The following is a 21,095-nucleotide window of genomic DNA, read 5'->3' on the forward strand; positions in this document are numbered from 1 at the left end:
ACGCGATTGTCAATGGAGATGTGTTCTCCAAAACACCGTTCCCTAATTCTTCAATGACATTATAGCCAAATTGTGCTGCCGAAACACACGTTATCCCAGAACTATCGGGCCTGCAAATGTGATCTAAGTTTTATACTCAATGCCTGACTGATTAAGGTAAACAAGGTAATCCCTTCTTTACCACTTTCAGGGAGCTATGGACTTGCACTCCAAGATCCCTCTGTATCTCAATGCTCCTCAGGGCTAGGCCATTTACTGTATACTTTTGTCTTGCATTTGATCTCCCAAAATGCATCACTTCACACTTGTCCAGATTAAATTCCATCTGCTATTTCTCTGCCCACCTTTCCAACTGATCTATATCTTGCTATATTGTTTGACAAACTTCCCCATTGTCCACAACTCCACCAATTTTCATGTCATCTGCAATTTACTAATCAGACTACCTAAATCCATTGCCCTGCCCTATAAATCATCTTTGTCACCTCTTCAAAAAAATTTGATGATGTTTCTAAGACAAGACCTCCCTCCTAAGCATAACACCATCCCTAATACATCCATTCTTTTCCAAATGCAAGTAATTCCTGTCCCAAACAATCTTCTTCAATAATTTCTCTACAACTGACCTAGGGCTCACTGGCCTATAATTTCCTAAATTATCTCCATTGTTCTTCTTTAACAAAGGAACAACATTGGCTATTCTCCAGTTCTCTAGGATCTTGCCTGAGGCAAAAATAGAGACAAAGATCTCTGCTATGGCCTCAGCAATATTCCTGATGAAGGGCTTTTGCCCGAAACGTCGATTTCGAAGCTCCTTGGATGCTGCCTGAACTGCTGTGCTCTTCCAGCACCACTAATCCAGAATCTCCTTCATTGCCTCCTGCAGTAACCTGGGATAGAACCCATCAAATGCTGGGACTTACCCACCTTAATATTTTTCAAAATACCAACACCTCCTTCTCAATATCAACATACCCCTCTCTAGAATTTCCATCTTCCATTTTCTTCACCTTGATGAATAACAATGCAAAGTGCTCATTAAGAACATCACCCACTTCCTCTGGTTCCATGCATAAATTCCTTCCTTTGTCCTTGAGTGGACTTGCCCTCTCCCTAACTACCTCTTTGCTCCTAATATATGTATAAAATGCCTTGGAATTCTCCTACCTGTCAAAGGCATTTATGACCCCTTCTAGCACTTCTAACTTCTTGTTCAATTATTTTCTGCTTCCTTTATACTTCTCAAAGGCTTTGGTTGATTTTAGTTTCCTAAACTTTACATACACTTCCTATCTCTTTTAAAATAACATTTCAATATCTTTCTTGTCATCCAAGATTACTGAATCTTGCCACCCTTATCTTTCATCCTCACAATCAATCAAATCATCTCGGTCTCCACGACAATAGATTGATGAGGTCCTTAAACTTGTTGCTGAAGGTGAAGGTGGAGGAGGTAGGAGACAAAAGATTAAGGAAACGGTTTGTGGTGGTGTAGCTGCGGGTTGTCCAGTGGCAGATGAGGGCAGGATCTGGTGGTAAATGGTTACACTCATTTCTCTCCAATCAGTATTCTCGTCAATTTTCATTGGTGTTAGCAAGGTTAGATCTCATGGAATATGGGGAGAACAAGCCATTTGGATACAGAACTGGCTCAAAAGTAGGGGGTTGTGGTGGAAGGTTGCTTTTCACACTGGAGGGCTGTTACCAGTGTAGTGCCACAAGGATCAGTGCTGTGTCCACTACTTTTCATCATTTATATAAACGATTTGGATGTGAGCATAAGAGGTGTAGTTAGTAAGTTTGCAGATGACACCAAAATTGGAGGTATAATGGACAGCGAAGAAAGTTACCTCAGATTACAATGGGATCTTGATCAGATGGGCCAATAGGCTGAGACATGGCAGATGGAGTTTAGTTAAATGCAGCAACTTTCTGCTACATTTTGGAAAAGTAAATCTTAGTAGGACTTGTGCACTTAATGGTAAGGTCCGCAGGAGTGTAGCTGAACAAAGAGACCTTGGAGTGCAGGTGCATAGCTCCTTGAAAGTGGAGTTGCAGGTAGATAGGATAGTGAAGAAGGCAATTTGGTATGCTTCCCTTTATTGGTCAGAGCATTGAGTGTAGGATTTGGGATGTCACGTTGTGGCTGTACAGGACATTGTTTAGGCCACTTTTGGAATATTATGTGCAATTCTGGTCTCCTTCCTATTGGAAGGATGTTGCCAGTGTTCAAGGATTTGAGCTATAGGGAGAGGCTGAAGCTGTTTTCCCTGGAGCGTCAGAGGCTGAGGGGTGACTTTATGGAGGTTCATAAAATCATGAGGGGCAAGGATAGGGTAAATAGACAAGCTCTTTTCCCTGGGGTGGGGGAGTCCAGAACTAGAGGGCATAGGTTCAGGGTGAGAGGGGAAAGATATAAAAGGAACCTAAGGGTAACTTTTCCACACAGACGGTAGCGTGTGTATAGAATGAGCTGCCAGAGGAAATGGTGGAGGCTGGTACAATTACAACATTTAAAAGGTATCTGGATGAGTATATGAATAGGAAGGGTTTAGAGGGACATGGGCCAAGTGCTGGCAAGTGGGTTGGGATATCTGGTCAGCATGGACGAGTTGGACCAAAGGGTCTGTTTCCATGCTGAACATCTCTATGACTGAAGGAGTGATGCTAAGAGTGAAGCTGGGGACTGACTAGCACAAACTAGCAGTTTTAAGGGGTCCAGGTTGGAGGTGAGGCTGTCACGTAACCTGGGATCGACAACCTGGTAGAAACCATACATGGACTAAGCAGCATTCACTGACATTGGAAAGGAGTTTTTTTTCTGAAATATGGGCATCAAAAACAAAGCCCTAATTAGTGTTGATTATTTGTTGCTGGGTCTCAGTTGAATCTTACAAGCAGGATGTGTGGTAGCTGCTTGTTTAATATTAATTTAACATTAAGATCATTATGTTTTTAAGTAATTGTTCTGGGTTCTTTCTTGAGGTGATTTTGTGCAGTTTCTGACTGATACTTTCTCTTTGCTACCTGTTGCAGAAAGCAGATAATCGCCCTTCTTTCAACATGCTGCTGAGTAATATCCAGGAGCTGGTGGAAGATGACAGTCAAGCATGAGGGAATTCTCCACTGTCTTACCCAGAGCTACTAAACTTCACATTCCCTCTTCGCCAATTCAATGTGTTTTCATTTTGCAACCTTCCTACAATGATTAAAAAATGTCTAATAGCTTTTCAATCTGGTCTAAATGTAGACTCACACCAATATATATAGACATATATACTTGTACACAAATGCACATCAACATACAGACACAGACAAAATAAATCTTTGATTCTATTATTTAAAACTGTGAGCAGTGTGTTCTGTATATGTATACAACCATTTGAGCTGACACAAGCCAAGTACTAAGCAAAATACAGAATTAAATGTTTTAAAGTGCCGTGATCCAGAGTTCTGGGAGGCAGCATTATCAGCAATCCTGGGAAGAGGGAATCAGCTCATGTGAGAATCAGGACATGGGGAATCAGAGTTGAAAAATGTGGTGCAGGAAAAACACAGCAGGTCAGGTAGCATCCAAGGAGCAGGAGAATCGACGTTTCGGGCATAAGCCCTTCTTCAGGAATCAGAGCCTTGCAGCATCCAAACATCTAAGTGAAACATGGGATTCCAGAATACCAGCAGCAACCAGGACAAAGTTGGAAATAAAGGAAATCTGGAATTCCAGGGGGAACCAGGAGTCTCCCATATCGTCAAGTGAGGGGAAGTTTAGAATCGATTGCATATTGTTCAAAGTGGGACATTCTGAAAAGATTGTAAAGTCTTGGGGTCTCTTTCCTCATGGTGGAGCAGACATCAAGAAACCGTACATTGTTTGCAGTTGTGGATGAGTTTGTATCTTGTTTTGTGGGGCAGGGTAGAGGGAGGAAGTGGGTAGTCTTCAAATTCAGTATGCACTTCTTCGCCTTGAATTCTCTGCCTAGAGACAGGTCAGACCATGTTATCATGGCTCCCCATCATAAGTAGGGCAAAGAGACAGGTCCTGACTCCATTCCAACCAGAACCACATGCACCGAGAGGACTGGGCACATGCGTGAGTAACATCCAGGGATCAGTGCCCCGAGAAGATATCAGATAGTTGGTTACCAACTGCCCCACTGTATACCAAAGTGCCCTTTATTTTTATCTTCAGGAATTGGTATGTCTCCTGTTATTAATAAGCTGAAAAATGTGTTGCTGGAAAAGCGCAGCAGGTCAGGCATCATCTAAAGAGCAGGAGAATCAATGTTTCGAGCATAAGCCCTTTTTCAGGAATGAGGAAGGTGTGCCAAGCAGGCTAAGATAAAAGGTAGGGAGGAGGGACTTGAGGGATGGGCACTGGGAATGCGATAGGTGGAAGGAGGTTAAGGTGAGGGTGATAGGCCAGAGAGGGGGCGGGGGCGGAGTGGTCGGGAAGATGATTGCAGGTCAAGAAGGCGGTGCTGAGTCCGAGGGTTGGGACTGAGATAAGGTGGGGGGAGGGGAAATGAGGAAGCTGGAGAAATCTGCATTCGTCCCTTGTGGTTGGAGGGTTCCTAGGCGGAAGATGAGGCACTCTTCCTCAGGCGCCGTGTTGCCATGGTCTGGCGATGGAGGAGGCCAAGGACCTGCATGTCCTTGGTGGAGTGGGAGGGGGAGCTAAAGTGTTCAGCCACGGGGTAGTTGGGTTGGTTGGTACGGGTGTCCCAGAGGTGTTCTCTGAAACGTTCACAAGTAGGCGGCCTGTCTCCTCAATGTAGAGGAGGCCACATTGGGTGCAGCGGAGGTGTGTGGAGGTGCAGGTGAATTTGTGACGGATATAGAAGGATCCCTTGGGGCCTTGGAGGGAAGTGAGGGGGGAGGTGTGGGCACAAGTTTTCCATTTCTTGCGGTTGCAGGGGAAGGTGCCGGGAGTGGAGGTTGGGTTGGTGGGGGGGTATGGACCTGCGAGAGAGTCGTGGAGGGAGTGGTCTTTCCAGAACGCTGATAGGGGAGGGGAGGGAAATATATCCTTGGTGGTGGGGTCTGTTTGGAAGTGGCGGAAATGACGAAGGAGGATACGACGTATCTGGAGGTTGGTGGGGTGGTAAGTGAGGACCAGTGGGGTTCTGTCCTGGTGGTGATTGGAGGGGTGGGGTTCAAGGGCAGAGGAGCGGGAAGTGGAGGAGATGCGGTGGAGAGCATCGTCGACCACGTCTGGGGGGAAATTGCGGTCGTTGAAGAAGGAGGCCATCTGGGTTGTTCGGTATTGGAATTGGTCCTCCTGGGAGCAGATGCGGTGGAGGCGAAGGAATTGGGAATATGGGATGGCGTTTTTACAGGGGGCATGGTGGGAGGAGGTGTAGCCTAGGTAGCTGTGGGAGTTGGTCGGTTTATAGTAAATGTCCATGTTGAGTCAGTCGCCCGAGATAGAAATGGAGAGGTCTAGGAAGGGAAGGGAGGAGTCTGAGACGGTCCAGGTAAATTTGAGGTCAGGGTGGAAGGTGTTAGTAAAGTGGATGAATTGTTCAACCTCCTCGTGGGAGCACGAGGTAGCGCCGATACAGTCATCGATGTAGCAGAGGAAAAGGTGGGGGTGGTGCCAGTGTAGCTGCGGAAGATGGACTGTTTCACATATCCGACGAAGAGGCAGGCATAGCTGGGGCCCATGCGGGTGCCCATGGCTACTCCTTTGGTTTGGTCCATGGCAACACAACGCTTGGAGGAACAGCGCCTCATCTTTCGCCTAAAAACCCTCCAACCACAAGGGACGAATGCAGATTTCTCCAGCTTCCTCATTTCCCCTCCCCCCACCTTATCTTAGTCCCAACCCTCGGACTCAGCACCGCCTTCTTGACCTGCAATGTTCTTCCCGACCTCTCCACCACCACACCATCTCCGGCCTATCACCCTCACCTTAACCTCCTTCCACCTATCGCATTCCCAACACCCCGCCCCCAAGTCCCTCCTCCCTACCTTTTATCTTAGCCTGCTTGGCACACCTTCCTCATTCCTGAAAAAGGGCTCATGCCCGAAACGTATATTGTCCTGCTCCTTGGATGCTGCCTGACCTGCTGCACTTTTCCAGCAACACATTTTTCAGCTCTGATCTCCAGCATCTGCAGTCCTCGCTTTCTCCTGTTATTAATAACTTAACTTTGGCCCCAGGGTGAGACTGGAGCGCCTGGAGTGGGGGAGGTATAGAATGATGGAGTCACAGAATCCCTAGAGTGCAGAAACAGGCTATTTGGCCCAACAAGTCCACACAGACCCTCTGAAGAGTAACCCTACCACTCAACATCCAAGGAGCAGGAGAATCGACGTCAATTCTCCTGCTCCTTGGATGCTGTCTGACTGTTGCGCTTTTCCAGCAAAACATTTTCAGCTCTGATCTCCAGTCCTCACTTTCCCCTACCACTCGACATTAACTTACACATCCCTGAAAACTATGGGCAATTTAGCGTGGCCAATTCACCTGACCTGCACATTTGGATTGTGGGTGGAAACCGGTGCACCCAGAGGAAGCCCACGCAGACACGGGGAGAATGTGCAAACCCCACACAGTCACCCGAGGCTGGAATTGAACTCGGGTCACTGTGGCGCTGTGAGAGTGCCATAGGACCCCGTGATGCTGGGGAATGTGGGTCAGGGTTGTCTGAGTGCCGTATAGGGGGGGGGGGGGGGGGGGGAGGAGACAGGGTGGTCGGTGTCTAGTTGGGGGTGGAAGATGACAGGGTGTCCCAATGGGTGAGAGGGTCAGGGTGACCCGTTGCCCGGGGGCAGGGGAGAGGGTAGCGGTGGTGGAACAACGTGACGGGGGGGGGCGGTGTTTGGGCAGCACGTTTCTGCTGGTGGCGGCCATGTTGGGGTGAGAGGGCGGGGGGGTGGTGTTTCTGTTTCCGGTTCCGGGGTCATCCTCGGGGTTGGGTGAAGGTCGGCGCGGAAACAAGGAGAAGGGGAAAGTCCGGAGCGGGAGCGGGAGCGGGCTCAGGCTCAGGGACGGGGACATGGAGTCCCAGGCTCAGGCCCTCGCCGCTGACCCACATTTACAGCAATTCATCGAAGTGGAGAGTCAGAAACAGAAATTCCAACAACTGGTACATGGCCTCACGGAGCTCTGCTGGGTAAGTCTCAACGTGGTTAACATTAACTAGTACTTAACTAGTGATCTGACCCAGAGCCTGGCCTCGCTCAACCCAGCAGGTCAGCCGCATAGTTAACATAACTATTACTTAACTAGTGTTCTGATACAGCGTGACCTCACTCACCCCAGCTGGTTAACTGCATAGTTAACATAACTAGTATTTAACTAGTGATCTGACCCAGAGCGTGGCCTTTCACAAACCTTGGCTCATTGAGAAATGAGCTACTAGCATTCTCTTGAAGCACATATTTCGGTGAACTGTCTGGATATTCTCTCTTTGTGACTGGATCCTCATTTTTACCCCTCACCCTGTACCTTGTGGGATGTGTTATATCACAGCCCCTGCAACTTGACATTGAGAAGCTGCTGTCCAGCCCTTGCCACACACTGTTCCATCATGATCTCCATTCCCACCCCTTGAACACTGTCTCGAGTAGGTGCAGGCTGTTAACCTCGTCCCATCACCACAGGGATACCTGCTGTTCACTTCCTCTCCAATTCTTTCTGCTTCCTCTTTTAAAAAAACATTGATTTAACTTCTAGAATTTCACCGAACAAATGTGACCTTTGTGGCTTGTTCACTCCCAGTGAACACCTGTAACTCTGTGCATTCAATTCAGTTTCGTTAGTACAGTACATGGCCTTCAGCAGTGTTGTTGCTCTCATGAGTCCTTGTGAATTTGCTTTTGACAGAACTTGAATGTGTGACTTTTGTGCACCTGTCTGAGATACTGGAAATATCAGAAAACTTTCAAACTAATGATATTTAAACTAGAATAAAAGCAAAATACTATAGAATCAAAGATACCCTTCAATGTGGAAGAAGGTCACTTGGCCCATTGAGTCATTCCAGCTCAGTAACTGTCCCCATGACTTGTCCGACCTGCCTATCTTCTTTTCCACCTATCCACTCCACCCTCTCCTCCTTGACCTATCACCTTCATCTCCTCCCCCCACTCACCCATTGTACTCTATGCTACTTTCTCCCCACCCCCACCATCCTCTAGCTTATCTCTCCACACTTCAGGCTCACTGCCTTTATTCCTGATGAAGGGCTTTTGCCCGAAACGTCGATTTCGCTGCTCGTTGGATGCTGCCTGAACTGCTGTGCTCTTCCAGCACCACTAATCCAGTATTTGGTTTTCAGCATCTGCAGTCATTGTTTTTACCATTGAGTCACACTGACCCTTCCAAAGAGCATCCCATCCATTACCCACCCCACCTACCCTGTCACAGGAAACCCCGCATTTTCCATGGCTAGTTCACCCAACCTGAAAATCTTGTGGATTGTGGAAGGGAACCCACACAGACATTGTGAGAATGTGTAAACTCCATGTAGGCAGTCACCTAAGGGTGAAATCGGACCCTGGTCCCTGGAGCTGTGAGGCAACAGTACTAACTACTGAGCTACCATGCCACTTGCTGTAGAAGCTAGGGTGGAGTCATATAGATGTACAGCACAGAAACTGACCCCTGTGTCCAACTCATCCATGCTGACCAGATATCCCAACCTAACCTAGCCTCACTTGCCAGCACCCAGCCCATACCCATCCAAATGCCTTTTAAATGTTGCAATTGTACTAGCCTCTACCACTACCTCTGGCAGCTCATTCCATACACACACCACCCTCTGCGTGAAAAAAATGCCCCTTAGGTCTCTTTTTTTATATCTTTCCCCCTCACCCTAAACCTATGCCCTCTAGTTCTGGATTCAGCCTATTCAACCTCTCCCTATAGCTCAAATCCTCCAACCCTGGCAACATCCTTGTAAATCTTTTCTGAACCTTTTCAATTTTCACAACATGCTTCTGATAGGAAAGAAACCAGAATTGCATGCAATATTCCAAAAGTGGCCTAACCAATGTCCTGTACAGCTGCAACATGACCTCCCAACTCCTGTACTCAATACTCTGACCAATAAAGGACAGCATACCAAATGCCTTCTTCACTATCCTATCTACCTGCAACTCTACTTTCAAAGAGCTATGAACCTGCACTCCAAGGTCTCTTTGTTCAGTAACACTCCAGAGAGTCTTACCATTAAGTGTATATAAGTCCTGCTAAGATTTGCTTGGCCAAAATGCAATATGTTGCAATTATCTGAATTAATTAATCCATCTGCCGTTCCTCAGCCACTGGTCCATCTGATCAAGATTCCGTTGTAATCTGAGGGAACCTTCTTCTAACTCTATCTTCTAACTTACTAGCTCTATCTCCTATGTTCATAACCAAAGTAGCAGACCCAGCACGGATCCTTGTGGCACTCCACTGGTCACAGACCTCGACTACCTGAAAAGCAACCCTCCACCATCACCCTCTGCCTTCTACTTTTGAGCCAATTCTGTATCCAAATGGCTAGTTTTCCCTGTATTCCATGAGATCTAATCTTGCTAACCAGTCTCCCATGGGGAATATTGTCGAATGCCTTACCGGAGTCCATACAGATCAGTCCACCGCTCTTCCCTCATCAATCCTCTGTTACTTCTACAAATAACTCAATTAAGTTCATGAGACAAGATTTCCCGTGCACATAGCCACGCTAACCATCCCTAATCAGTCCTTGCCTTTCCAAATACGTATAAATCCTGTCCCTCAGGATTCCCTCCAGCAATTTGTCGACCACCGACATCAGGCTCACTGGTCTATAGTTCCCTGGCTTGTCCTTACCATCTTTCTTAAATATATTGGTGCCATGCTAGCCAACCTCCAGTCTTCCGGCACCTCACCTGTGACTATTGATGATCTCAGCAAGGTGCCCAGCAATCACTTCCCTAGCTTCCCACAGAATTCTAGGGCACACCTGATCAGGTCTTGGGGATTTATCCACCTTTATGCATTTCAGGACATCCAGCACTTCCTCCTCTGTAATATGGACAGTTTTCAAGATGTCATCATCTATTTCTCTACATTCTATACCTTCCATGTCCTTTTCCATAGTAAACACTAATGCAAGATACTCGTTTAGTATCTCCCCCATCTCCTGCAGCTCCACACAAAGGCTGTCTTGCTGATCTTTGAGCTGTCCTATTCTCTCCCTAGTTACCCTTTTGTTCTTAATATATTTCTAAAAACCCTTTGGATTCTCCTTAACTCTATTTTCCAAAGCTATCTCATGTCCCCGTTTTGCCCTCCTGATTTCCCTCTTAGGTATACTCCTGCTGCTGTTATACTCTTCTAAGGATTCACTCGATCTATCCTGTCTATACCTGACATATGCTTCCTTCCTTTTCTTCACCAAGCCCTCAATTTCTTTAGTCATCCAGCATTCCCCACACCTACCAGGCTCCTTTCACCCTGACAGGAATATACTTTCTCTGGATTCTTGTTATCCTATTTCTGAAGGCTTCCCATTTTCCAGCCATCCCTTTACCTGCAAACATCTGTGCCCAATCAGCTTTTGAAAGTTCTTGCCTAATACTGTCAAAATTGGCCTTTCTCCAATTTAGAACTTCAACTTTTAGATCTGGTCTATCCTTTTCCATCCTTTTAAAACGAATAGAATTCTGGTCGCTGGCCCCAAAGTGCTCCCCCACTTACACCTCAGTTACCTGCCCTGCGTTATTTCCCATGAGTAGGTCAAGTTTTGCACCTTCTCTCGTAGGTAAATCCACATACTGACTCAGAATAATTTTCTTGTATACACTTAACAAATTCCTCTCCATTTGAGCCCTTAACACTACGACAGTCCCCCTCTATGTTTGAAAAGTTAGAATTCCCTACCATCAACATCCTGTTATTCTTACAGATAACTGAAATCTCCTTACAAATTTATTTCTCAATTTCCTGCTAACTTTTAGGGGGTCTATAATACAATCCCAATAAGGTGATCATCGCTTTCTTATTTCTCAGTTCCACCCATGTAACTTTCCTGGATGTATTTCTGGAATATCCTCCCTAAGTACAGCTATAATGTTATGTCTTATCAAAAACACTACTCCCCCCTCCTCTCTTGTCTCCCTTTGTATCCTTCCTGTAGCATTTGTATCCTGGAACATTAAGCTGCCAGTCCTGTGTATCCCTGCGCCATGTTTCTGTAATTGCTATGATATCCCAGTCCCATGTTCCTGAAACAAACACAGAGAATGTTGGAGGAACTCAGCAATCCTGGTAGCATCTGTGGAGAGAGTATGAGTTAACATTTCCAGTCTGGTATGACTTCTTCAGAACTGAACTGGGACTGCAGGGTGAGAGGAGCAAGCTGGAACGGGGTTGGTGACAGCAATAAAGCCTGCAGTGATCAATACTTGTCATGGGCTCTTGGAAAGGGACTGAAGACAGCAATGAGTCAATCAGTATGGTTTTACACTCAGAAAGGAGCTACAGCTTAAGAAAAGATTAACTCAATGAAGTCATCTCACCGATATTGAGATACTCCATGAGTTCACTTCCTTTATTTCAATTTCTTTTGTTTATTTATTTTTTTCCTCCTTTTCCAATGATCATTCTGCACGTTGAAAATTGTCACACTGAATTCAATCACCAACCTCACTTGGTACCAGAGTGATTCCATAAGACACTTACTAGACCTTACCTTGAGTATCGGGCACAGTTTTGTGCCACATTAAGGAAAGAATGAATGTATTGGAGGGAGTGCAGAAATAATTTACAAGAGTGTTTCCAAAAATAAGAAACATCAGTTATGACGGTAAATTGAAGTTGTTGGGACTGTTTTCTTGGAGAGAAGACAGCTTAGAGGAGATTTGACGGAGTTCTTCAAAGTAATGAGTGGCCTGGATAGAGTAGATAGGATAAATCTGTTCTTGCATGTAAAAGGAACAAGAACTACAGGGCATAGATATAAAATGATTTGCAGAAGAAGCAAATGTGATGCGAGAAACAACTTTTTTCACATAACATGTAGTTGGGGCATGGAATGCACTGCCTGGAAGTGTGATGGAGGCAGTTTCAATTGAGGCATTCAAGAGGGCATTGGATAATTATGTGGATTAAAAATAATGTGCAAGGGTATGGGGGAAAAGTAGATTGGCAATAGGTAATGCTGGTTACTGGATTAGTGGTGCTGGAAGAGCACAGCAGTTCAGGCAGCATCCAACGAGCAGCGAAATCAACGTTTCGGGCAAAAGCCCTTCATCAGGAATAAAGGCAGTGAGCCTGAAGCATGGAGAGATAAGCTAGAGGAGGGTGGGGGTGGGGAGAGAGTAGCATAGAGTACAATGTGAGAGTGGGGGAGGAGATGAAGGTGATAGGTCAAGGAGGAGAGGGTGGAGTGGATAGGTGGAAAAGAAGATAGGCAGGTCAGACAAGTCAAAGAGACAGTAACTGAGCTGGAAGTTTGAAACTAGGATGAGGTGGGGGAAGGGGAAATGAGGAAGCTGTTGAAGTCCACATTGATGCCCTGGGGTTGAAGTGTTCCGAGGCGGAAGATGAGGCGTTCTTCCTCCAGGCGTCTGGTGGTGAGGGAGCGGCGGTGAAGGAGGCCCAGGACCTCCATGTCCTCGGCAGAGTGGGAGGGGGAGTTGAAATGTTGGGCCACGGGGCGGTTTGGTTGATTGGTGCGGGTGTCTCGGAGATGTTTCCTAAAGCGCTGTGCTAGGAGGCGCCCAGTCTCCCCAATGTAGAGGAGACCACATCGGGAGCAACGGATACAATAAATGATATTGGTGGATGTGCAGGTGAAACTTTGATGGATGTGGAAGGCTCCTTTAGGGCCTTGGATAGAGGTGAGGGAGGAGGTGTGGGCACAGGTTTTACAGTTCCTGCGGTGGCAGGGGAAAGTGCCAGAATGGGAGGGTGGGTCGTAGGGGGGTGTGGACCTGACCAGGTAGTCACGGAGGGAACGGTCTTTGCGGAAGGCGGAAAGGGGTGGGGAGGGAAATATATCCCTGGTGGTGGGTCTTTTTGGAGGTGGCGGAAATGTCGGTGGATGATTTGGTTGATGTGAAGGTTTGTAGGGTGGAAGGTGAGCACCAGGGGCGTTCTGTCCTTGTTACGGTTGGAGGGGTGGGGTCTGAGGGCGGAGGTGCGGGCTGTAGACAAGATGTGTTGGAGGGCATCTTTAACCATGTGGGAAGGGAAATTGCGGTCTCGAAAGAAGGAGGCCATCTGGTGTGTCCTATGGTGGAACTGGTCCTCCTGGGAGCAGATACGGCGGAGGCGGAGAAATTGGGAATACGGGATGGCATTTTTGCAAGAGATAGGGTGGGAAGAGGTGTAATCCAGGTAGCTGTGGGAGTCGGTGGGTTTGTAAAAAATGTCAGTGTCAAGTCGGTCGTCACTAATGGAGATGGAGAGGTCCAGGAAGGGGAGCGAGGTGTCAGAGATGGTCCAGGTAAATTTAAGGTCAGGATGGAATGTGTTGGTGAAGTTGATGAATTGCTCAACCTCCTCGCGGGAGCACGAGGTGGCGCCAATGCAGTCATCAATGTAGCGGAGGCAGAGGTGGGGAGTGGTGCCGGGAATGCTGCTTGTTTGAACAGCTATGCAGGCATGATGGAACAAATAACTGCCTCCTGCACTATAACAATTCTGTAACTAGCAGTTTCTCTGCTATTTTGGCTCTGCTAAAACTTGGGCTTAGATCACAGGGGAGATAGGATTGGGTTGGGGGAGGTGGTGCTGATGGAGGGAGTAGTATACATAAGTTGAGAAACATGGCCTCACGGCCCACTGAGCCTGGTTGCTGAAAACACTCCCATATCCTCAACCAACCTAAAGAATTGAATTGATGTGTGTAGATGTGCCTCGCAAGGGCATGTTGGGCCAACTTTACCGTGGACCCCAGTCAGCTCTTCACCACGTTATTGCAGGAGTCCGAACGGCCTGTTCCAGAGTGCAAGCGAACAGCAGTGCATCACTAGTGTGAGACAGTAAATGCCAGCTACAGGGCATTACAGTCTTCTCTGGAAGATTCACCTCCATTTGTGTTCAGTGGGGGTAATGAGTGGTGTGTTTTTTTTATATGTTTTGCAAACCATGAAGGTTAATGTTTAACAAGAGATCAAATTCCAGAATTGAAGTGAGTTTCTCTCAAAAACAGCACAAGAGGGTCAGGTCAGGGAACTGTCCAGCAGTGAGCAAGTCAAGGTGTCAATAGTTGGAGGAATGTTTTGGCTGTGTGTAATATTAATGTTTAAAAGGGAGGTCCATGAGAGTGTGTTAGTCTTTACAGGAGACCCCATGAGAATGTGTTAATTTTCAAGAGGATTTTCTAGGAGTTAAATGTACTCCCAGAGGAGTGGATTCGGTATTTCCGGGTGTTCCCAGGACTAGCTCTGCTTTACAAAGAGACCTTGGGATTGTTCTGGAATTATTAGGGATCTCTGAGAAGCTCTTCATTTGCAGAGGCTTTCCAGGAGTGGGTCAGTATTCACAGGGAGGTCCCCCGGGTTTAGGTCAGTATTCACAGGGTAGGTCTGGGGGTGTCTTTCTGGCAGAGGGACATCATTCACAGTGGGTGATGTTCAAATTGACATTGGAAAGTAGCACTGGAAATAAAGAATCCACTATTATGATAAGAGATAAAGAATCTAAAAGTTGAAGTGTTACAGATGATCTAAGTAAAGTTTAAAAAAACCCTAGCATGAATCTTCCCTCAAACTTCCCTGCTCTAAAGAAATTTACATAGCTTCTCCAAACTGACCGTGGAACTAAAATGCACCACCCCACCCCACCCCTGCACCTGTCTGTTGAGCCATTCCAGCTATTGTCCTCTGCAGGTATTTGAGGATGCTCTCATCCTTGAGTGTTGTGACCATAATGAACACAATACTCTCAGTGCAACTTAACCAGGGTGTAATTAAGGTTCCACATAAATTTCTTGATGTTGCACTCAACACCTCTATTTTTGATGAGATCCAATATGCAACATTAATCACACTATCAATATGTCCCACCATCTTCACTGATTCATCCTGCACAAAGACTCTTATGTCCCTCTGTTCTGCACACACGCTCTAATTGTGCCATTAGGCTGACGTGTTTCCCTCCCTTATCTCTTCCTTCATAATATGTCTCGTTTTACATTCTGCATTAAATTACATTTGTCACAAGTCTGCCCATTCTTTTACCTATCCATGTTCTTTTGTAGTCAGTTCTTATTTGTTTACAAATCATATATCTGAAAAGGTTAGTGCTTTCTTGTGCAAAGTAAAATAGAATTGTGAATACTGAAGATTTGAAATAAAACAAGGGGAAAAAAAATTCTGAAGAGGAGTCAAAAGGACTAAAAACATTAACTGTTTTCTGTCCAGTAACCACCTCAGTTTCTTCAGCAATGTTTTCTTATACTTTTGGTATTAAAGGATTCTGTCATACCGCAGGAAGGTGGGGTTGAGGTGGAAGGTCAGTTCTGCTCTTACTGAATTGCGAAGCAGGCTCAAAGGATCAGATGCTCTCTGCCACTTCACAGATATCAGAGAATCCCTACAATGTGGAAACAGGCCTTTGGCCCAACAAGTCCACGTCAACCCTCCAAACAGTATCTCACCCAAATCTATTCCCCATTACTCTACATTTACCCATGACTAAACACATAACCTCCACATCCCTGAACACTATGGGCAATTTAACATGGCCAATTCACCTAACCTGCACATCTTGGGATTGCGGGAGGAAACCAGAGCACCTGGAGGAAACCCACACAGACATGGGGAGAACGTGCGAACTCCATACACAGTTGCCTGAGGCTGGAATGGATCCCAGGTACTGTGAGGCAGCTGTACTAACCACGGAGTCTCATGTTTGTTACTTTCTCTTGTTGACTGCTTCCAATTACTTTGTTGTGCAAAAATTGAATGATTTGACCTTGAAAGATTCCAAAATGCCCCCTTACAGATGTTTAATGTAACTGTAACGAGCAAGTTTATTCTGTCTCTATTTGAAAGTAGTCACGACTGGCCAGAATTGTTCCCCATTTCTGTCCGATTCCTTTGGCGTTGAATTTGATCAGGTCATAACACCTCACTTCCTGTCCTGTTGATGATTGTCCTCTTCCTTGGCAGGATAAGTGTATGGATAAACCAGGCCCACGGCTCGACAGCAGAACAGAAACCTGCTTTGTGAACTGTGTGGAACGCTTTATCGACACCAGCCAGTTCATCCTCAATCGACTGGAACAGACACAAAAAAGCAGGATGTCCCCAGAGAGTCTGAGTGACTGAATGAGCAGGAGTATACTGTGGAACAGCGGCACAAAAGACTTGCCTCAACACATGGTGCAGTGCGTGTCAGGCACAGTGCAGAATGGGCAGGCAGCATTGCTGGGGCACAGCTCTACAGGACCTGCTAGCCCCGACTGCTCTTGGAAGGACCTTAAATCAGGCTATTATGTCCTTGATACTGAGTCTCCTGTATGATCGTCTTACCATCCAGAAATAAAGCACGGTGGCGTTTTTAACACAAACATGCACTCAATACAATAAAACATAGTGGGGATGATCTACGTGCTGTCTTCAGCATGAAAAATTAAATCTGGTGTCCCAGATAAATTGTCTATTCAGAGTGGGATTCATGATTTTCACACAAAACAAGTTGGGGGAATTCATATCTGATTTTTCACATGGTAGCAGAACAAAACGAGGGCTGGTGTCTGTGATTTTCACAATGTGACTGGGATGGGGAATCCACATCTGTGATTTTCACAAGGGAGAATGGGACAGGGATCTAAATCGTGATTTTCAAATGGTGACAGTGCAGGATTTTCAGCCAGAGAATGGGACAGGAAATCTATGTCTGATTTTCCCACAATGACAGAATTGAACAGCGTTCAATGTTCTGTATCTGTGATTTTCCCGTGGTGGTGGGGTGAGGGTCTTCTGTGCTCCTCATTCCGTAACCGGACAATCTTGAGTATAAAGATTGTTCAGCTTGTCAGCAGAGCTTTTCAAACTGAATACTTTAGAGATACCCTCAGGCAGTGTTCTACTGAAATAACAGAAGAGTCCCATTAAATTGTGTTGAGAAACTGTTGCCCCAACCATTTTCATTAAAAAAAAACAATTTAGCAGGCATTATTGGAACTTAAAGCAGGTAAATGCAGAATTGTCACAGCCAGAGCACATTAAATACAGTTGCTGGGAATTAGTCACAGAGAGGTACAGCATAGAAACAGACCCTTTTTGGTCTAACTCGTCCATGTCGACCAGATATCCCAACCCAATCCAAAACAATCAGAAGCAACTTTGGAACTTAGGCACAGGTGAGCTGTTTTACTCTATTTTCAACAAAGTGACAAGAATATGGGCACTAACTTGAACTTCCCATCAGATTCATGCAATGCCTTCACTTAGAGCCTTCACATGATTAGAGGGTAAGAGCATCTTTTGCATGCTTCCAATGGAATTTGTACTTAGTGGATGAAGCTACAAGTTACCCATCCTCTCTGCAAGGTGAGTTATCCAGTCAGGACCTGGTTTTATCAAACTGTTGGAATAACTCATTGGTGTGATCCTCTGGAACAGCTTCACCACCCTCAGTTTCATAGCAGCTTATGTCATATCACTACCATGGTCCTCAGCTCGAGGGACAGAAAACTTGTTATTGCAGTCATGGAGGTGTCAGCAATGAGTATACAACACATTCTATTAGTATGGTACAATGTGAGAATCAACACTCGCAGTGCTGACAGAGTACAGATTAGATACAGAGTAAACCTCCCTCTTCAGTGTCCCCATCATTGTATTTAACACTGTGCTGACTCTAGACTAAGTAAAGCTCCTTCTACATTTATAATTAACCCCATATTGTACCAGTCTTGGGTGCTTCATTCTGTATCTAACCCCATGCTGTCCCTGCCCTATGAGTGCTTAATATGTTGAAGCTGAAGCTCCTTCTCTTTTCTAACAAACAGTTACTGTGCAGATTACATTTTCTACTGTAATTGCCTCTTAGAGCCCCAGCTACATTAACCTTTGAGCTGAAATTTCTACTGAGTTTGGATTGTATTGGGACAGACCATCTTTTACTGGAATGTACAAGCATGGTTACTGACCTGCTGTTGATTAGTGACGGCTGGTGTTTGTGATCAAAATAATATAAACTGTCAGTGTACTGGCAGCACAAAATCATGACAGCAGTGGCATTTCTCAAAGCTGATTATCCATCTTGGTGTTGGCTCACATTTTCCAATTTAGTGGGATATGTTGTGAAAGTAGTATCTTCAGCTGGTGAAAGACAATAGACTGACATTTGTGCTCTGCTGACTGATGCATTACTTTTGTTACAATATATAGTAATAAAATGTTTCTTGCCCTGTTAAATTTGTATTTGTGATACAGTATGTCAGAGGTGAGGTGTAGGAGTCATGGAACTGTGTAGGGTAGAGTCTGCAGAACTTTGATACTTGAGTCTTGCACAGTTTTAGAATGAATGAGGTGATCCTGCAGTGAGATTCCACTGCTCCAGCCTTCATATATTTGAATAGCCATATTTCCATCTTCCTAGCCTTTTAGTACCAGGAAACAAACACTCCTTCAGGGTCAGTTATTAGTAAGCACAGTAATGTAATTACATGAAGTGGTGTTGGCCAAACTCCCATTTAGTTCACACAGCACTGAATCAAGCTGCAAAGGGTTTATGGCCCAAGTTAAGGGAAGAAGAGAATCATATTAACAGAAGGGAAAATGGCACAGGCTTTAACGGTGAGTATTGCTGAACTGGATTTCTGCAGAAGAATTTTGCAAGTTCTGAACTCACTCCATCGCCCATCATATCCATTGATAGCCCATTCAGCCCTGTTTCATTTGAGATCCGGCCTCAGGTGAAACCATGCACAATCCCAACTTCACTTGGGCAGATGAGGACTTCGGTTTCCTGCTCTGGCAGACCTGGATACTGCTGATGCTGTGTCATGTTGGTCCACATGGTGCCAGGTTCACTCTTCCTGATGAATGGGGGTAGGGTACCAAGGGTGAAGCTGATGTTCTTGAAGGCATGGAGCAAGAAGATCCCAAGAACAATGATGACAAATCCACTTATCGTGCCCACAATGTTGTCTATGGTCATGTGATACCACTCCTTGAACAGGATGGCTGAACAGGTCATGACAGCAGTGGTGAACAGGACATAGTAGATGGGTGTAACAATGGAGGTGTTGAAAATGTCCAGGGCTTTGTTTAAGTAATTAATCTGTATGCTCACACAGACTATCAGGCAGCCTAGCAGGATCCAGGTCACTGGCTGCACCAGCACAGGGCGACCCATAAACAGTTCCTTGATGGCGATCCCCAGGCCCTTGACACAAGAGACGGAGAGGGAGCCGATGATGGAACAGATCAGGATGTAGACCAGCACATTCTTCTGCCCATAGCGGGGGGCTACTGCAGTGATGAGGGTCAGGCAGCTGGTGATGACACATACTGCAAACAAAATAAAACCTGCAAGCCAGACACGGGTTGAATTGAAATGGTATTAAATGTTTAAGTGATGGCTCTCATGGTGATTGAACTACATCAGCACACTGAATAGATTTAAGAAATAGAACAGACAGGCAAATGGAAGTATGAGAAATATATTTGCTTTGAATTAGACCATCAGGGATGTGAAGCAGGTTGAATGGTAACTATCAAAAGGGATTAATATGGATATAGGCATCACTAGCTAGACCAGCATTTATTGCCCACCCCTAATTACCCAGAGGGCAGGAGTGTCAACTAAACATATTGCTGTCAATCTCAACCAACACATAGGTCAGTCCAAGTATGGATACATAGTTCTTTCTCTAAAATGATAATAAATAGATGGCTTTCTAGGACAATTGATAATGTTTATATGGTCACCACTGGTCCCGCTTTTATTTTCCAGCTATTTTGTTGAATTCAAATTTTCTGCAGTGCCAGAACATTAGTCTGGGGTTCTGGATCACAGGACCAGTGACATTACCATGCCCTACTGCCTCTGTAGGAATAATAGTATCGTACACAATATTGGTCACCTTATTTAAGGAACGGCGTAAATCTGCTGAGGTAAGAGGTAACTTTTATTCAAATAAGATTCTGAGAAATTATGCTTAGGTTAATGTGAAAAGGATACTGTCTCTTATTGGAGGATCTAGAACTAGGGGTCATTAAAATTAAGGGGCCACCTATTTAAAACAGAGATGAAGTGAATTTGTTTTCTCTTAGGGTCTTTGGAACTCTCAGAAAAAGTAGTAGAAACAGAGGCCTTGAATATTTTAAGGCATAGGTAGATAGATTCTTAGATTGTTAATCAGTTGGGTTGGAAACAATACGGATGAGGTTATATTAAGATCAGATATAACTTTATTGAATGGTAGAACAGACTCAAACAACTGATTAGCCTGCTGCCGTTCACTGCTCATATATAAGTCATTCTCCTGGGGAGGAATATACTGCCATATAGCCAAATGGCTTCTCCTGTAATAAATTCATGATTTTGTAGAATTAGAACAACTATACAGTGAGGAACTGAGCTCTGTAGTAGTTGCAGATTTCTTTTAAACAGTTGTCAGTCTATCAGGTTTTACTTTGCAATATTTGGCCTACCTGGATCTTTGAGCTTTTCCACCATTTCAGTCAAGGTGCCAACCTCCTCCTCTTGGGGGGCATGGATTACCATCACTGTCGATCCCAAAATACTCAAGATGCAGCCCATCTTTCCATGAAGGTTAAGGCTCTCATTTAGAAAATAAGAGGATAAAACAGCACTGTAGAGAGGGGAGAAAGCAAGGACTTTTGATTAGCACATGCAAAGGCCCTGCAGAAAACCATCAACACTGAAAGTAGCTTGCAAAGATCAAAAGAGCCATCTCCAACTAATCTCATCCTTGCACATTATGGCAAAATCACTGAGATATACTTTCCCTGAAAGTTTATATCTCTTTCAGTCTTCACATGGTCCAACAAACAACAAAGTTTTGAACTTTGACTTGACCCCATCCATGACAGCCTGTGCAGGATGTTGGTGTTGCTGGATGGCCACTATTTATTGCCTATCCCTAGTAGCCCGTGAGGTGGTGGTGGTGAGCTGCCTTCTTGAACCA

The 21,095-nt window shown here is 45.3% G+C and overlaps 3 protein-coding genes and 1 long non-coding RNA gene across 11 annotated transcripts in view; 2 read left to right on the top strand and 2 right to left on the bottom strand.

The window, feature by feature from the left end:
- Nucleotides 1–3,339, top strand: part of btk (Bruton agammaglobulinemia tyrosine kinase) — a 123,122-nt gene extending 119,783 nt beyond the window's left edge. For all 4 annotated transcript variants that reach the window (XM_072594873.1, XM_072594876.1, XM_072594875.1 and 1 more), the window contains exon 18: nucleotides 3,037–3,339. In XM_072594873.1, the coding sequence (XP_072450974.1) occupies nucleotides 3,037–3,114 (78 nt within the window). In that variant the 3' untranslated portion in view covers nucleotides 3,115–3,339. The remainder of the gene's footprint in view (nucleotides 1–3,036) is intronic.
- Nucleotides 1–8,004, bottom strand: part of LOC140495782 (uncharacterized) — a 29,536-nt gene extending 21,532 nt beyond the window's left edge. Inside the window, exon 1 of the long non-coding RNA XR_011964096.1 lies at nucleotides 7,340–8,004. This is a non-coding gene — a long non-coding RNA (uncharacterized lncRNA). The remainder of the gene's footprint in view (nucleotides 1–7,339) is intronic.
- Nucleotides 6,913–16,499, top strand: timm8a (translocase of inner mitochondrial membrane 8 homolog A (yeast)). The gene is made up of 2 exons (XM_072594883.1): nucleotides 6,913–7,118; nucleotides 16,099–16,499. The coding sequence occupies exons 1-2, from the start codon at nucleotides 7,002–7,004 to the stop codon at nucleotides 16,255–16,257; spliced, it is 276 nt and encodes a 91-aa protein (XP_072450984.1). The 5' UTR covers nucleotides 6,913–7,001; the 3' UTR covers nucleotides 16,258–16,499.
- A 543-nt stretch (nucleotides 16,500–17,042) lies between these two features.
- LOC140495780 (magnesium transporter NIPA2) overlaps nucleotides 17,043–21,095 on the bottom strand; it is a 31,912-nt gene continuing 27,859 nt past the window's right edge. For all 5 annotated transcript variants that reach the window (XM_072594879.1, XM_072594878.1, XM_072594881.1 and 2 more), the window contains 2 exons: nucleotides 20,599–20,759; nucleotides 17,043–19,470 (listed from right to left, as the gene is read on the bottom strand). In XM_072594879.1, coding sequence (XP_072450980.1) covers nucleotides 18,851–19,470; nucleotides 20,599–20,759 — 781 coding nt within the window. In that variant the 3' untranslated portion in view covers nucleotides 17,043–18,850. The remainder of the gene's footprint in view (nucleotides 19,471–20,598; nucleotides 20,760–21,095) is intronic.

This window comes from Chiloscyllium punctatum, chromosome 25 (genome assembly GCF_047496795.1).
Source record: "Chiloscyllium punctatum isolate Juve2018m chromosome 25, sChiPun1.3, whole genome shotgun sequence".
Lineage (NCBI taxonomy): Eukaryota > Metazoa > Chordata > Chondrichthyes > Orectolobiformes > Hemiscylliidae > Chiloscyllium > Chiloscyllium punctatum.

Excerpts from the sequence above, each read along its gene's own strand:
- timm8a (XM_072594883.1), top strand. The coding sequence starts at position 7,002 with ATGGAGTCCCAGGCTCAGGCCCTCGCCGCTGACCCACATTTACAGCAA. Across the intron at positions 7,119-16,098 it reads GCCTCACGGAGCTCTGCTGG|GATAAGTGTATGGATAAACC; the intron begins GTAAGTCTCAAC and ends CTTCCTTGGCAG.